At 42.7% G+C, this 17,219-nt stretch overlaps 1 protein-coding gene across 1 annotated transcript in view; it reads right to left on the minus strand.

Moving 5' to 3' along the window:
• Positions 1–1,898: 1,898 nt before the first annotated feature.
• The window catches only part of LOC126419647 (aldo-keto reductase family 1 member B7-like), a 29,893-nt gene continuing 14,572 nt past the window's right edge, over positions 1,899–17,219 (minus strand). Inside the window, exons 2-3 of the mRNA XM_050086836.1 lie at positions 14,704–14,871; positions 1,899–1,985 (exon numbers count right to left, since the gene is read on the minus strand). Of these exons, the coding sequence (XP_049942793.1) occupies positions 1,899–1,985; positions 14,704–14,871 (255 nt within the window). The remainder of the gene's footprint in view (positions 1,986–14,703; positions 14,872–17,219) is intronic.

The following is a 17,219-nucleotide window of genomic DNA, read 5'->3' on the forward strand; positions in this document are numbered from 1 at the left end:
TGAGTTTGGAGGTCTCTTCCATATGATGTGTGGAAAACTTGGTGTCAAGCATGCCTCAGAGATAGCAAGCAATTATCAGTGCTGTGGGTGACTCGACATATTATTAATTGCAATTGTATTTTTCTTTTGCTCATGTATGATATATGTAAATGTTTCAGTTTGTTGTAAAATACATTCTCTACAGATGAATCTGACATTGATCTTACTTAACAGATTGTATGAATTATGATTGGCTGTGTCAGTGTTTGTCAACTAAAGGCAGTGACAATTTTGTATGGTAATAATACCTACAATCTGTTTCCAAACATAAGAAATGTGGCAAATTTGTGGTGGTAGCATTAAAAGTCATGCAAAAGAGTCCAGGAAGGAGAAATTAGAACATTGAATGAGTTTTTTACAGTAGTAACTTATCCAGACCATGGGAGCAGCACAGTACTATAATTTGTAATTTTGTTGATGAAGTATTGGAGGTGATTCATAAGTGTAATGGGAAGATAGCTTGTGAACAGAAGCATCACCTTTAACATTTAATGAAAATGGGCCTACATGATATGATGAACTGAATTGTTAAGGAGAATGACATTTCGTGAGATAGATGTTATAATTGTTGACTAAAATTATTATGCTATTGGCAGGAATTAGAATTCTACACCAGATAAGAAGTTAGTGTGAGACTGCACTGAGGTAACTCAGCTTTGAAAGATGTATCATGGAGAGAAAACCATGTAAATTCATGTGTATCGTGGGAGAGGGCAGAATGTGAAAGAATATACCATTCCTGAGAAGTATATTTAAGTCTTGATGGGTAGGAATTTAATGATGGAACAGACAGATACCATTTCATATGCTGTAACAGGAGGAATGCAAAGATGTAGGCTGGTTTGTGTTCATAGGAAAAAATTGGTCATAAAAAATGCGAACTAGCCAAAGTATAGAGAAACTAGGAAGTTGCTCCATTTGTGAATTGAGACATATGTTGTTCAAAAATTTTGTATCTATAATTAGAGGGACTGAGAGAAGTTGGAATCTTCAGTACAAGAAACATGAGGGAGTATAATAGAGGAAAAGTGTATATTTGTAAAAGGGAAGTTGATCTCAAGTATGAATGAGGGAGCATTGTTGCTAATGGTGCCATATAAGTTACTGGTGTGAATGTTACCTGTTTGTAATATTAGAGTGATAGATGAAAGAGGCAGAAGTCAATGATTGCTGCATAAAAAGAGCGCAAAAGACATTTACCAGTAGTGTACAGATCAAGTCGTAATGACAGACATCATGAACAATAAACATTTAAAGCGAAAGTACAATCCAAATGACTTTGAAGGTGAAAGGAATATATTTATGCAGTGAAAATAGTGAAAAGACAGTTACTTGTGATTGTTTTGTGTGGATAAAGGTACAAATGTTTGTAATGGTACAAATCATAAGACATGCCCAAATTTGGCTACAGGCTATAAAATGCAGATGATCCCTGTGAGACAAGTACAGAGTGAAACTAATTGAAAATGAGTGGAAAGACGATTTAGGATTTAATTTGCAGACCACTGTGACTTAAATGCAACCTCTTTTGGTGCTGTTGAAAATTTGGACCATTTAAGACAGGAGTTGTATACTGGACCTTTGGCCCCGAGGACAGTAGCTTGGACTTCCCCACTGCCCGGTTTTCTGTGGGAGACATGCAGGCAGCCGATGGACAAAAGAGAGACCGTCTCCCCCTCATCCACACTATCATATACCTGAATGGTTTTTTTTTTTTTTTTTTTTTTAGTAGAATGGACATAGTATCAGGGAACAGTTGGATGCTGCCCAAGGACATGAACTGCTAATGTCTGGAGTTGGAGGGGATTTTAGAAGAGCAGGTAGAAGTGGCAAAGGGGTGGGACACAGGATATCTATTCTTAACTGACAACATGGAGCTTGTCCAGTGAAGAAATTCTTCTCACCACAAGGTATGGTCCTCCCTGCTTGGTGAGAGAATTTGCAAACTGTGGGCAGTACAAAGATGTTTAAAAATGATGGTTAACAATAATGTGATTGGCCAAAAGAAGACTATGAGCCAACCAATAGAATGTATGGCCACACCTAGGGACATAGCTCTGGAGCGTGCAAAGTGATTAGCTTGGAGGGATGCCAGTGTTTGGGATGGCAACAGCAATACTTCCTGGTGGGCATACGAGCTGGACATCTGGCGCCAGAAGCAGCCAAAGACATGCACTATCCACCACATATGTGCTGCCAGGCCATGAGACATGAGGCCAGCTACCTGCAACTCACATGCCTACTCTCTTCATGATGCCATGAGAAGCTGCTAACTGATCCCAGTCCACCATCATCTCTGCCAACAGCAGAATGACCATCACCCAGTAAAACACACTGCAGCTCTCATTGTCATCTAACCCTGCCTGCCAGTTCCATTGTCTCATAGCAACCACAATGTAAACACAATGGTAACAACACTGAGAATTATGCAATTGATAATGAATGAATCGTTGTTTCTTTCTCTTATTAATAAATGTAATTTGTAAGCTTATTTGAGTAACTGTGGCCTAAAGGCATTTTTCTTCTATAAATAAATATTTATGACTAATCTCTTTATATTCTTGTCACTGGTGTTCCCCATCCTATTGAGTAGCTTGCAATTGCTGCACTAAAATGAAGTTTAATTTAATAATATGTTGACATAATTTTGACTATTACAAGCCTTAATAAATTCAAATGCTTCCTACTTGGTCATAAAACTGTTATATTTACGGCCCATAAATCCTTAACTTTCTTAATGATTAGCAAATTGAATCATGGACTGTTAATATATTGTCAATATTTGTTCAACAGTAAGATATAGAAATCTGTGACAACAAAGAGTCAGAGAATGTAGTGGCAGATGCTTTATCATGAGTACCATTTGATTTAGAAGAATGGTGGAAGGAAACATAAATACATGACCATCTAAAGATTGATATTTTGAAGGGAGTTAAATACGCAAAAGATGTAGCAAATTTGCAGATAGTTATATTTAAAAACAAAGATGATGTGACTTACCACACGAAAGCGCTGGCAGGTCGATAGAAACACAAACAGACACATACATACACACAAAATTCAAGCTTTTGCAACAAACTGTTGCCTCATCAGGAAAGAGGGAAGGAGAGGGAAAGATGAAAGGAAGTGGGTTTTAAGGGAGAGGGTAAGGAGTCATTCCAATCCCGGGAGCGGAAAGACTTACCTTAGGGGGAAAAAAGGACGGGTATACACTCACACACACACACATATCCATCCACACATATACAGACACAAGCAGACATATTTAAAGACAAAGAGTTTGGGCAGAGATGTCAGTCGAGGCGGAAGTGCAGAGGCAAAGATGATGTTGAATGACAGGTGAGGTATGAGTATCGGCAACTTGAAATTAGTGGAGATTGAGGCCTGGGGGGTAACGGGAAGAGAGGATATATTGAAGAGCAAGTTCCCATCTCTGGAGTTCGGATAGGTTTGTGTTGGTGGGAAGTATCCAGATAACCCGGATGGTGTAACACTGTGCCAGGATGTGCTGGCCATGCACCAAGGCATGTTTAGCCACAGGGTGATCCTAATTACCAACAAACACTGTCTGCCTGTGTCCATTCATGCGAATGGACAGTTTGTTGCTGGTCATTCCCACATAGAATGCATCACAGTGTAGGCAGGTCAGTTGGTAAATCACGTGGGTGCTTTCACATGTGGCTCTGCCTTTGATCGTGTACACCTTCCGGGTTACAGGACTGGAGTAGGTGGTGGTAGGAGGGTGCATGGGACAGGTTTTACACCGGGGGCAGTTACAAGGATAGGAGCCAGAGGGTAGGGAAGGTGGTTTGGGGATTTCATAGGGATGAACTAACAGGTTATGAAGGTTAGGTTGACGGTGGAAAGACACTCTTGGTGGAGTGGGGAGGATTTCATGAAGGATGGATCTCATTTCAGGGCAGGATTTGAGGAAGTCGTATCCCTGCTGGAGAGCCACATTCAGAGTCTGGTCCAGTCCCGGAAAGTATCCTGTCACAAGTGGGGCACTTTTGTGGTTCTTCTGTGGGGGATTCTGGGTTTGAGGGGATGAGGAAGTGGCTCTGGTTATTTGCTTCTGTACCACGTCGGGAGGGTAGTTGCGGGATGCAAAAGCTGTTGTCAGGTTGTTGGTGTAATGGTTCAGGGATTCCGGACTGGAGCAGATTCGTTTGCCACGAAGACCTAGCCTGTAGGGAAGGGACCGTTTGATGTGGAATGGGTGGCAGCTGTCATAATGGAGGTACTGTTGCTTATTGGTGGGTTTGAAGTGGACGGACGTGTGAAGCTGGCCATTGGACAGATGGAGGTCAACGTCAAGGAAAGTGGCAAGGGGTTTGGAGTAGGACCAGGTGAATCTGATGGAACCAAAGGAGTTGAGGTTGGAGAGGAAATTCTGGAGTTCTTCTTCTCTGTGAGTCCAGATCATGAAGATGTCATCAATAAATCTGTACCAAACTTTGGGTTGGCAGGCCTGGGTAACCAAGAAGGCTTCCTCTAAGCGACCCATGAATAGGTTGGCGTACGAGGGGGCCATCTTGGTACCCATGGCTGTTCCCTTTAATTGTTGGTATGTCTGGCCTTCAAAAGTGAAGAAGTTGTGGGTCAGGATGAAGCTGGCTAAGGTGATGAGGAAAGAGGTTTTAGGTAGGGTGGCAGGTGATCGGCGTGAAAGGAAATGCTCCATCGCAGTGAGGCCCTGGACGTGGGGAATATTTGTGTATAAGGAAGTGGCATCAATGGTTACAAGGATGGTTTCCGGGGGTAACACATTGGGTAAGGATTCCAGGCGTTCGAGAAAGTGGTTGGTGTCTTTGATGAAGGATGGGAGACTGCATGTAATGAGTTGAAGGTGTTGATCTACGTAGGCAGAGATACGTTCTGTGGGAGCTTGGTAACCAGCTACAATGGGGCGGCTGGGATGATTGGGTTTGTGGATTTTAGGAAGAAGGTAGAAGGTAGGGGTGCGGGGTGTCGGTGGGGTCAGGAGGTTGATGGAGTCAGGTGAAAGGTTTTGCAGGGGGCCTAAGGTTCTGAGGATTCCTTGAAGCTCCGCCTGGACATCGGGAATGGGGTTACCTTGGCAAACTTTGTATGTGGTGTTGTCTGTAAGCTGACGCAGTCCCTCAGCCACATACTCCCAATGATCAAGTACCACGGTAGTGGAACCCTTGTCCGCCGGAAGAATGACGATGGATCGGTCAACCTTCAGATCACGGATAGCCTGGGCTTCAGCAGTTGTGATGTTGGGAGTAGGATTAAGGTTTTTTAAGAAGGATTGAGATGCAAGGCTGGAAGTCAGAAATTCCTGGAAGGTTTGGAGAGGGTGATTTTGAGGAAGAGGAGGTGGGTCCCGCTGCGATGGAGGACGGAACTGTTCCAGGCAGAGTTCAATTTGGATGGTGTCTTGGGAAGTTGGATCATTAGGAGTAGGATTAGGATCATTTTTCTTCGTGGCAAAGTGATATTTCCAGCAGAGAGTACGAGTGTAAGACAGTAAATCTTTGACGAGGGCTGTTTGGTTGAATCTGGGAGTGGGGCTGAAGGTGAGGCCTTTGGAAAGGACAGAGGTTTCGGATTGGGAGAGAGGTTTGGAGGAAAGGTTAACTACTGAAATAGGGTGTTGTGGTTCCAGATTGTGTTGATTGGAATTTTGAGGTTTTGGAGGGAGTGGAGCTGGAAGTGGGAGATTGAGTAGATGGGAGAGACTTGGTTTGTGTGCAATGAGAGGAGGTTGAGGTTTGCTGGAGAGGTTGTGAAGGGTGAGTGAGTTGCCTTTCCGGAGGTGGGAAACCAGGAGATTGGATAGTTTTTTGAGGTGGAGGGTGGCATGCTGTTCTAATTTACGGTTGGCCTGTAGGAGGATGCTCCGAACAGCCGGTGTGGATGTGGGAGAGGAACGATTAAGGGCTTTTATTAAGGATAGGAGTTGACGGGTGTGTTCATTGGCTGAGTTCATGTGTAGGTGAAGGGTTAGGTGGGTGAGGGCAATGGATTGTTCAGTTTGGAACTGGTATAGGGACTGATGGAAAGAAGGGTTGCAGCCAGAGATGGGAACTTTAAGTGTGAGGCCTTTGAGGTAATGCCAAATGTCAGACAAGCCTGAGAAAAATTTTCTGAAATGAGATCCATCCTTGATGAAATCCTCCCCACTCCACCAAGAGTGTCTTTCCACCGTCCACCTAACCTTCGTAACCTGTTAGTTCATCCCTATGAAATCCCCAAACCACCTTCCCTACCCTCTGGCTCCTATCCTAGTAACCACCCCCGGTGTAAAACATGGCCCGTACACCCTCCTACCACCACCTACTCCAGTCCTGTAACCCGGAAGGTGTACACGATCAAAGGCAGAGCCACATGTGAAAGCACCCACGTGATTTACCAACTGACCTGCCTACACTGTGATGCATTCTATGTGGGAATGACCAGCAACAAACTGTCCATTCACATGAATGGACACAGGCAGACAGTGTTTGTTGGTAATGAGGATCACCCTGTGGCTAAACATGCCTTGGTGCACGGCCAGCACATCTTGGCACAGTGTTACACCGTCCGGGTTATCTGGATACTTTCCACCAACACAAACCTATCCGAACTCCGGAGATGGGAACTTGCTCTTCAATATATCCTCTCTTCCCGTTACCCACCAGGCCTCAATCTCCGCTAATTTCAAGTTGCCGCCATTCATACCTCACCTGTCTTTCAACATCATCTTTGCCTCTGCACTTCCGCCTCGACTGACATCTCTGCCCAAACTCTTTGTCTTTAAATATGTCTGCTTGTGTCTGTATATGTGTGGATGGATATGTGTGTGTGTGTGAGTGTATACCCGTCCTTTTTTCCCCCTGAGGTAAGTCTTTCCACTCCCGGGATTGGAATGACTCCTTACCCTCTCCCTTAAAACCCACTGCCTTTCGTCTTTCCCTCTCCTGCCCTCTTTCCTGATGAGGCAACAGTTTGTTGCAAAAGCTTGAATTTTGTGTGTATGTATGTGTCTGTTTGTGTTTCTATCGACCTGCCAGTGCTTTTGTATGGTAAGTCACATTATCTTTGTTTTTAAATATATATATATATATGCTCCATTGGACTGAAAGAAAACACCCTGCAACAATCATCAGAAGGGTCTAGTCTAGAGTAAGGAGTGTTATGGTCTTGGGAACGTTTTTTTGGCATTCCCTGGGTCATCTCATCATTCTGGAAGGAACAGTAGATCAATACGAGTGTGCATCTATCCTTGGGAACCATGTCCACCCATAAACACAGTTTATTTTTCCTCAGCACAATGACATCTACCAGCAGGATAATGCAACATGTCACACTGTACCCCCGATTTAAACCCTATCAAGAATCTATGGGCACAATGATCAGATTGTTCATGCCATGGATTCACAATCAGGAAACTGAGCACAGCTATCCATGGCTCTAGAATCGGTATGGCTCCACTTTCCTGTTAGTACCTTCCAGAACCTCACTGACTCTCTTCCTGCACATCTTGCAGTGGTCCACACTGCAATAGGTGGTTACTCAGGCTTTTGATAGATGGTCACATTATTGTAAATGGATAGTGTCCATCAAAACATTATAATCACAGCCAAGCTGCAGTGGTCCACTAAAATGGCATCATACTGTAAAGTGTTTAAAAATGTCATTAGGAAGGTAAAAAGCATAAAGTATGCAAATAGAACAGTTAAGTCTCAGGAAAAAATTAAAACCATGTGGTCAGTCATGAAGGAAGCATCTGGTAAACAGCACAAGGTCATGTGGATAACATCAGTTCATAGTAAAATTGTATTTGTTACTGGTAAGTCAGATATATGTACAGTGTTTAACAGTCACTTTCTGAATATAGCAGGTGAACTGAATAAAAATTTAGTTTCTACAGGGAATCTTAGAAGATGACTTTCCAAGACTGCCACCTGATACACACCTTCATGATACTGATAAGGGTGAGATTAAGTCAATAATTAAATCACTGAAGACTAAGGACTGTCATGAATGTGATAGGGTGTATACCAGGAGACTAAAGGAATGTGCTGCTTATGTTAGACCAGTACTTAGCCACATTTGTAATAGCTTCCTTTCCCATAGAAATATTTATTTTCCTGAATGATTGAAGTACTCAGTAGTGAAACTGCCACATAAAAAGGAGGAAGGAGTAACATAGACACTTTTAGATTTGTTGCTGTGCCATCATTGTTTGCAAAAGTCATTGAAAAAGCTGTATAAATAAGGATAATTTGCTATCAAATATACAGTTTGGTTTTAGAATTGGTCTGACATGTGAAAATGTTATATTATCTTTTCTCTGTGAGGCACTGGGTGGATTAAACAAAAAGTTGTGAATACTAGGCATCTTCTTTGATTTAACTAAGGCATTGGTGACAAAATGTTACTGCAAAAGTTGGACCATTATGGAATAAGAGAGGTAGCTCACAATTATTTCCTCTCCTACTTTAAAAGCAGACAGCAAAATTTCATTCTCCATATTAATGGGAATGGCTATGAGGTGGCATCTGATTGGTACATGGTTAATAGGGGGTTGCCTTAGGAGTTGGTGCTGTAACCACAACCATTTCTTATACATGTAAGTGATATGTCTTCTAATATGACAAGTAATTCAAAAATATTTTTGTTTGTGGATGACACTAGCTTAGTAGTGAAGTATATTAAGTGCAACATGGGCAATGTATAAAATAGTGCAGGTGAACACCTAAGTTCATGACTTTTAGAAAGTAAACTGATGCCAAAGTACAGTAAGACTCAGTTTTCACAGTTTATGATACACAATTCAATTAAAATTGACATTCTGATAACACAGAATGGACATGTAATTACTGAGTTTGAACAATTAAAGTTCCTAGTTGTTCAGATGTGAGGTAAGCTGTCGTGCGAAGCTCATTTTCAGGATCTTATTCAAACACTGAAAGCTGCTATATTCACCATCAGAACAGTATCTGCAATATGTGATAGTCATTACTAACAGCACCATGCTGTGTGTTATCCAGAGTCTTTGTATTATGTATAGAACTTTCTTACTGCAGCAACATTAGGATCACTAAAAACACATCACATTGCACTTTCTTGACACTGTTCATTCCTTCTGTAGGAGCATATCACTGCACATTCATTGGGACTATCACTAGGACTACCAACAGCACCATGCTGTGTGCCTTTTCTTTCCCCCGCATGTAACATGATCGTACTACATGTTCACTGGGACCAGGAATCTAACTGTGCCGTATGCTTTCTCTGTGGTGTTTGTCCCACATGCAAAGTCATATAGAATATTCCCCAGAACTGTCAACAGAACCACACTGTGTACTATTATACAGTGTTTGTCCTACTTGTAAGAGGGTCTTACTGCATGTTCACTGGGACTACTAGCTGCACCGACCATTGTATTTTTCTTCAGTATTTGTCCCACCTGTCGCACAATATTACTGCAGATAAATTGAGACTACTAATAGCACTGTGCTGTCAAATTTCTTTACAGCATTTGTCCCATCTGCAGAAGTGTTGTACTGCATGTTCCCTGGAACTACCCCCAGCATCACCCTGTGCTCTATCTCTACAGTGTTTGTCTCACATGTAGCATGATCATACAGCATATTCACTGGGATTATCAATAGAACCATGCTGTGTGCTATTCTACATTGTTTGTCCTACCATGTAACAGGATCCTACTGCATATCCACCAGGACAAGTGACAGCTCAGTGCTGTGTACTTTCTCTAGTGTTTTTCCCACCTTTTGGAGGGTCTTACTGCACATTCACTGCAACAACTAACAGCACCACACTATGTGATTCCTTCACAGCGTGTGTCCCATCTGTAGCAGTCATAATACAGGATCACGGTTCAATCCCACATCTGGCCATCCTGATTTAGGTTTTCCGTGATTTCCCTAAACTGCTCCAGGCAAATGCTGAGATGGTTCCTTTGAAAGAGTATGGTCGATTTCCTTCTCCATCCTTCCCTAATCAGGTGAGACCAATAACCTTGCTGTCTGGTCTCCTCCCCCAAAAACAACAACAACAACGCAATCACTTGAACTACTAACAGAACCATGCCGTGTATTTCCTTTACAGTGCCTGTCCTACTTGTAGAAGGGTCTTACTGCATGTTCTGTGGTACTACCCACAGCACTACTCTGTTCACTTTGTCTTGTTGTTTGTACCACCTTCATCAGTATTTTACTGAACTTTCAGGTAGATTGCTGTTACCACCACACTGACTGCTTTCTTCACAGTGTGTGTCTCTCCAGTAGCAGGGCCATAATGCAGGATTACTGGGACTACTGACACCACAGACTATGTGTTTGGTGTAGTGTTTGTTCCATGTGTATGGGGATCCTACTTCACATTTACTGGAAATTGTAACTGCACCACACTATTTGCTTTTTGTAACCTCCTTGATGATAATGCAATACAGTACCAGAAACTGATGAAGAAGTTGTACATAACTCAGGATGAGCACCTCACCTGAGCAGGACATACACTACCTGTCAAAAAAAAGTGAAGCATCCAGAAGGGACAGAGGAAACTAAATGAAAGATCAAATGTGATGTTGTTTCAGTGACTAGCAAGTCAAGTCAGCCCGCCCAGCTAGCAACATGGTCTAACGCACTGCTTCCCAAGAAGGAAGGTGTACCCATCCCCAGTAGGAATCTGCCTGGTGGATAAGTGGCTAGGTCCAGTGTGCCGGCCAGCCTGTGGATGGTTTTTAAGGTAATTTTCCATCTGCCTCGGTGAATGCAGGCTGGTTCCCCTTATTCCGCCTCAGTTACACTATGTCGGCAATTGCTGCGCAAACACTGTCTCCGTGTACATGTACACCATAATTATTCTACCACACAAACATTGGGGTTACACTCATCTGGTATGACACATTCCTGGGAGTGGGGGTTTCTCTGGGGGCTGAACTGCACAATAACCCTGGGTTCGGTGTGGGGCAGCGGTGAGGTGGATGGACTACTGTGGCCTGTTGTGGGGTTGAGTACCACTGAGGGCTATGGCGGGATGAAGCCTCTCCATCATTTCTAGGTCCCTGGTTCAATAAACACAATACACAAGTCAAGTCAAATTTATAAATATCTTGGCAGTAGGCATCCACTTCTCAGCATAATGGAGCACCCCCTCTGACTGGGATGCATGCAGTGATTCAGTTGGGAAGTGTGGTATAAAGCTGTTGCATCTTCTCCTGAGACGAGCTGGCCCACAGCTGTTGTAACTGCTCCTTGATATACGGGACACTGACACTTGGACAGAGTTGATGCTCAGGCTGGTCCAATAGGTGTTCTGTTGGAGGACAGATCTGGGGACCTTGCTGGGAGTACCTCAACATCATGCAAACAGTTCGCAGGAACATGTCCCTTGCATGGATGAGCATTTTTCTGTTGTAAATTAGCACATGGCACTGTCAAAATTTCCTCAACCATTATCTTCTGTGACCTGAAATGATATTGATTGTTTTCCACATCATGACTCCAGGAGTAATTCTGTTGTGCCTCTTCAAAACATTGGAAGAATGGAGGCTCTCTCCAGATGACCACCATAGTCAGCAACAGTGGTCATCCAGGATAATGAAGAACTGTGATTCACTGCTGAACACAGTACAACACCATTCATCAGTAGTTCACGCTTCCCAATAATAGCACCACTGCAAATGCAGTCATTTGTGTTGTGGAGTTAATGGAAGCTTATGTATGAGACAGTAACTGACTAGTCTGGCTACTCTTAGTCTCCAACCAGTTGGGTGTGGGATGACACAGAATGTGTCAGGGAGTCCATTACCTGTTCTCAGATCGCAGGCAAACATGAGAAGGTGTTACGATGTGCTTGATGCTCAATACGGTGATCCTCCCTCATGGTGGTAAGACACGGTTGACTGGAATCTTGATGATGAGTATGTCTGCCCTCATTTTCCCATTCAGTTGAATAATAGACCACTGTTACCTCTGAATGTGCCACAAATATGGATACTGCATAGTTCAGTCAGCCTGCTAAATGGAGGAGCCTTTCAAACCATCAGGTGCTGATAACGCTGTATCATACAGGTACCCTGCACCTCCATATTCTTACCAATAATCACTCAACATTTGACATTGTTCATGTCACTTGTATATCCTACAGGGTCTGGTAACAATATCAAACATGAACAACACTAATGCACTGTGGTTGCCATTCTCCCTGTTACATAAAATCGCAACTCTATTCATCTACATACCCGCCATTGTTTGTAAATGTGCAAAGTTATGTAACATCTGGCCAGGCCTTCTGGGTCCTATAACCTTTTTGTCAGGCAGTGTTCTTTTTCAGTTAGCAAGAAGACTTCTGGTAAGTTTGCATTGTCATAGTTTCGGACAAACATCCCCGATTGCAATGAAATTTAACACTATATGAGTAGTGAAAATTCTACTCCATTAAAACTTTTTGTGAATTTATGTGTGCTTCATATATGCTCCAGCTGCCTGTTGAGCACATTACTGCCTCACATGCCCTTTTACTATGCTTGTGACCAGATGAGTCACGTGAATACTCACATACTGCTGTTTGCCTCTGGAAAAAGCGACCTTGTACTCCACACACAATACAGTACCCTGTTGTATTTAACAAAAGCTGAAACACTTCCATCTTCCTCATACATTTTCCCTCAGAGATTAATATGTTTTGACATTTTTCTCCGTCGAACAGTGAAGTAGATTCACTCATCACTCACGGTTACTGTTCTTTCTCCTTTCATTTTTCAGGTTGCTCTTGTTCTCCCTCTCTCAGTTCTTCTCATGCACATTTCTACCATGACTGGCACTCAAAAGCTACCTTCTTGTAAATAATGGTTCTTATTCTACTCTTCACACACAAAAGTAAACTGTGTTTCTCCTGCTAAGTCTAACATAAACGATGTTTTTCCCGCTAAGTCTATTAGTGTATTCACTATTACTAAGTCTTGGATTCCACTACACAAATGGAAAGGAGAGTCTGCAAGTTTCTTAAGGTATTCCATATCCAGTTGAAGCCATCCAGTTGAGATTGAGAAGGTGTTGACTGCTACATTTTGCATGCTGTTTCAAATAGTCCTAGGCATTTCCTGTGGGATTAAGATAAGTTCATTTAGGGCCCAGTCAACATGCAATAGGTAGCCTCAGTGTTCTTCATAGCAGGAACGTATGTATCAACTTGGTTCTCGTCATGTTGGAAAAACGAAGTGTCCATAGCATACACATCATGAAGATGCAGAATAAAAGGATACACCTGCTCTCTAACAGTACTATAATAAACACCTGCATTGTTTGATGTGGTTGTACATTGTCTTCCATAAAAATGAAATCAGAGCTGAATGCACCCCTGAAAAGACGTACTTTGAGATGGAGTACAGTGTCACAGTGATGTTAACTGCAGGGTGTACCATGTTCAAAGATTTAGAGGTCAATTATGCCATGCGCATTATAATTTTCCACACCATAATGCATGGACCACCAAAACAATCAAGTTTTCAATGCTCTTGGGTGCATTACATATCTCCACCTCACGTCACATGATGGTATGTCCATAATCACTTCTCAGACTGAATCTGCTCTCATCTGAAAGGAGTTGGTGACCCCAGACCTCCTTAGTTCAATCCCAATGCTCTTGACATCAGGCAAATTGCTCTGTCAATGTGCAGATATCAATAGAATGCAGTGTACTGGTCATTGGGCAGAAATACCACCCCCATGCAATCACCGTGCCACTGTGGGGAATCAGACTGCATGCTTTGCAGTCCTGTTAAATGTAGTCACTATTGCACCTGGCTTTTGAAGTGGGTCCTTCCTTGCCTGTTTCACAATGTAGCGGTCATTCACTGTAGTTGACCACGTCATCTCCTTATGGCAGCAGTGCCCTTGGTTCAGAATGCCCCCCATGCACGTGAAAAATGCTATAAGCAATACCAAACTCCCGGGCTACACTTGTCACACTTCGCCCTTCTTCCAGTTTCTTGAACACTCTACCCTGTCTGAAATCATCCAAATATTGTCTCCAGACCATACTGTAATGAAGAACACCAACACAGTGCACCGTAACTGCTCACTGATTCACACACACTGTCCTTTCCCATTTCTTCAACAGCCTGTTGCTATGGAGTTTGCTCGATTTGGCGCTATAGTCATGCTGACCCTATGTGATATCCAACTTTTTGCACACAGCTTGGAGATCTCTAGCAACATGCTCCTGTACTTTCATTCATTTCCACCAAGTATTTCATATGTTATGTTACTTTATCTGTCTTGTCCTTATGTTTTGCACAGCAGTGTGTTTTACCAACCATGTACATGGAAAAGTATAGCACTGCAGATGAAGCCCACAGGAAGTGTGGTGTTTCCACAGCTGTCAGTCTCTTTCATTTGGCACTTGGCCAGTGATTTTCATGCATTTTTCAAACAACGTGGTTCTTTTAGACAAAGCAAACAAGTGAAATATAAATAATGTTATCATTTCATGTATGGATTAGTTATTTTTACCTACATGTCATTAATGAACTGCTAAAAAGGAGTGATACTTCCATAATACTGGTTTGTGTGAAAAATGGCACATCATTTTTCATTTTCTTTCTGCATTATCTGCATTTTACTTGACTTTCTGTACACATTGAAAAGCCACCCTGTATATTATTATTTCTGCTTATGCCCTTACCTTGCTAGTAATAAACACATCTTCTCGCTTGACTGCCCCTTCCTTAAATTTTTCCTGCAGTGCGTCACCCACTCCTGATTCATTGTGGTATGCAGCTGCGGTGTCGATATGGTGATAACCGACATCAATTGCATGTTTAACTGCCTCCCCGACTTGTTCTGGAGTTTCCTGCAACATCACAAAACATATAACTGATCAGCCAGAACATTATGACCATAACCTGTCCAGATGATAGCAGCATCACCTGGCAAGGAATAACTTCTAGTCAGACACATGCATGGTGCGTGATGTATCAGTGAGGTTCTGCCCATGTGTGCAATGAGAAGACGCACAATCTATCTGAGTTTGACGGAGGGAAGGTTGTGATGGCCTGGAGGCTCGGCATGAGTATTTTGGAAACTGCACGACTTGTCAGATGTACGAGGAGTCCTGTTGTGAGTGTTTTCAACATGTAGAGAAACCAAGGTGAAACCATGTGTAGATGTCCTGTGGTTGGCCACTCCTTGCTGCAGGACAGACTTGTAAAACAGGACAGATGGCAAACTGTGGCACAGCTAGCATCAGACTTTAATACTGGACAGAGTACCAGTGTGTCTGGGCAAAAAGTGCACTGAACACTCCTGACCATGGGCTTCTGCAGCCGATGTCACATGCATGTGCCAATTTTAACATCATGACATTGGCAACTATGAGTGAAATGGGCGCGTGGCCATCTGCACTGGACATTGGCACTGTGGCAGAGCACTGCATGGTCCGATGAATCCCGATACCTTCTTCATCATGCCAATGGAAGGGTGCAAGTCCGTCATCTTCCAGGAGAGCAGCTCCTTGGCAGCTGTACTGTGGGACGGAGACAAGCTGACGGCGGTTCCATTATGCTCTGGTGAACATTCATGTGGACATCCATGGCACCAGTGGAGATCATGCAATGCACAATGACTGCCAAGGAGTATCGTACACTTGTTACAGACCACATATATCCCTTCATGACGATCATGTTTCCTGCCACCAGTGGCATTTTTCAACAAGATAATGCGGCATTTCACAAGACCAGGAATGGGATGCACTGGTTCGAGGAACATAGTGACGAGTTCCAATTGATGTGATGCCCCCCCCCCCATCCCCCCAATTCGAAAGATCTGAACCTGATCAAACACATCTGGGATGTAATTGAATGTGGTATCAGAGCTCATCACCCCCTTCCCTGGAATTTACGGGAATTGGGTGACTTGTGTTTGCAGATGTGGTACCAATTCCCCCCAGTGACCTACCAAGGCCTCATTGCTTCCATGTCATGATGCACTGCCGCTGTTATATGTGCCAAAGGTGGACATACTGGCTATTACGTGGTGGCATAATGTTCGTTCTGATCAGTGTGTGTTGTGACTTTTATCCTTCAACTACGATGACAGGCAGTTTTTATTATTTCCTCAGATATGACTCTGGACCATTTTCATGCCTTAAAAGGTTAGCCATAGCCCAGAACATAGCACTACCCTCAAGCCAAAGGAGAGACACCACAGTTCAAATTTTGTCTTTCTCGACATCGAGAACCTACCAGAAAGATTTGACACGTATCTTGTTATTTAAATTACTTCATAAATATATTACAGTGAATATAATGTCTCTTGATAGCGTCTTTCTGCGAAGTAAATGTCTTCTTATATCAAAAAGCAGTCTTGACGGCTTGACTAAGGTTGTCATAATTAGGTTTTCTAAGGAGTTTATTGACTCCAAACCTGACAATTAAATGGACGCCATTTCACTGTAGTATTTAGGAGAGTTTAAGTACAATCCATAGGGCCAATGGCGAGGTTATGAGACTGTAGATGACACTTTGATCAATGTTTACACACCGTAGGCAAAACTACTATCGAAACAGTGTGTTGGTGAAGACGACAGCACAGAGAAAAATGGCAAGACCGTAATTTCAGCGAGGGAAGTGACGTTCACTTCTTTAGCGGGAGAGTAGATAATAGTGGTGTGATTAATTATGTGCCAATATATTTCTTTTGAATATAAATTAGGAAATGTTCTGATGAAGTTTGTTGACGTTAACTCAATAATTTGTAAACAGACAACCTAAAAAAAGAGACATCAGAAAGCTTTTGTGTAGTTATTTATGGTTTTGTTTCATTCGGTAGTATGTTTTCCGCACATTTAATATCAGAAAACCAAATAGGGGTAATGCAGGAGTATGTCTAACACTGAATAAGAAAATTGGAATACGGGTAAGTTACTATTAACAATGTAGTGAACGTATTATTGTGGCCAAAATAGGCACCAAGTCAACACACGCCATAGAAGTACAAATTTATGGGCATATTAGCTCTTCGGATGAGGGAGAGACTGAAAGAGTGTATTATGAAGTGAGATAAATATTTAGATCCTTAAGGTAAACAAAAATTTGTTATGGGGGACATGAATCCTTCCTTTGTCCCACCAAACAACAGGCCATCATCTGAGGTGGCTGCTAGACTGGAGAATGAAACTGACGACAGTTTGTGGATCACACA

Source organism: Schistocerca serialis, chromosome 9 (assembly GCF_023864345.2).
Source record: "Schistocerca serialis cubense isolate TAMUIC-IGC-003099 chromosome 9, iqSchSeri2.2, whole genome shotgun sequence".
In the NCBI taxonomy this organism is placed as follows: domain Eukaryota; kingdom Metazoa; phylum Arthropoda; class Insecta; order Orthoptera; family Acrididae; genus Schistocerca; species Schistocerca serialis.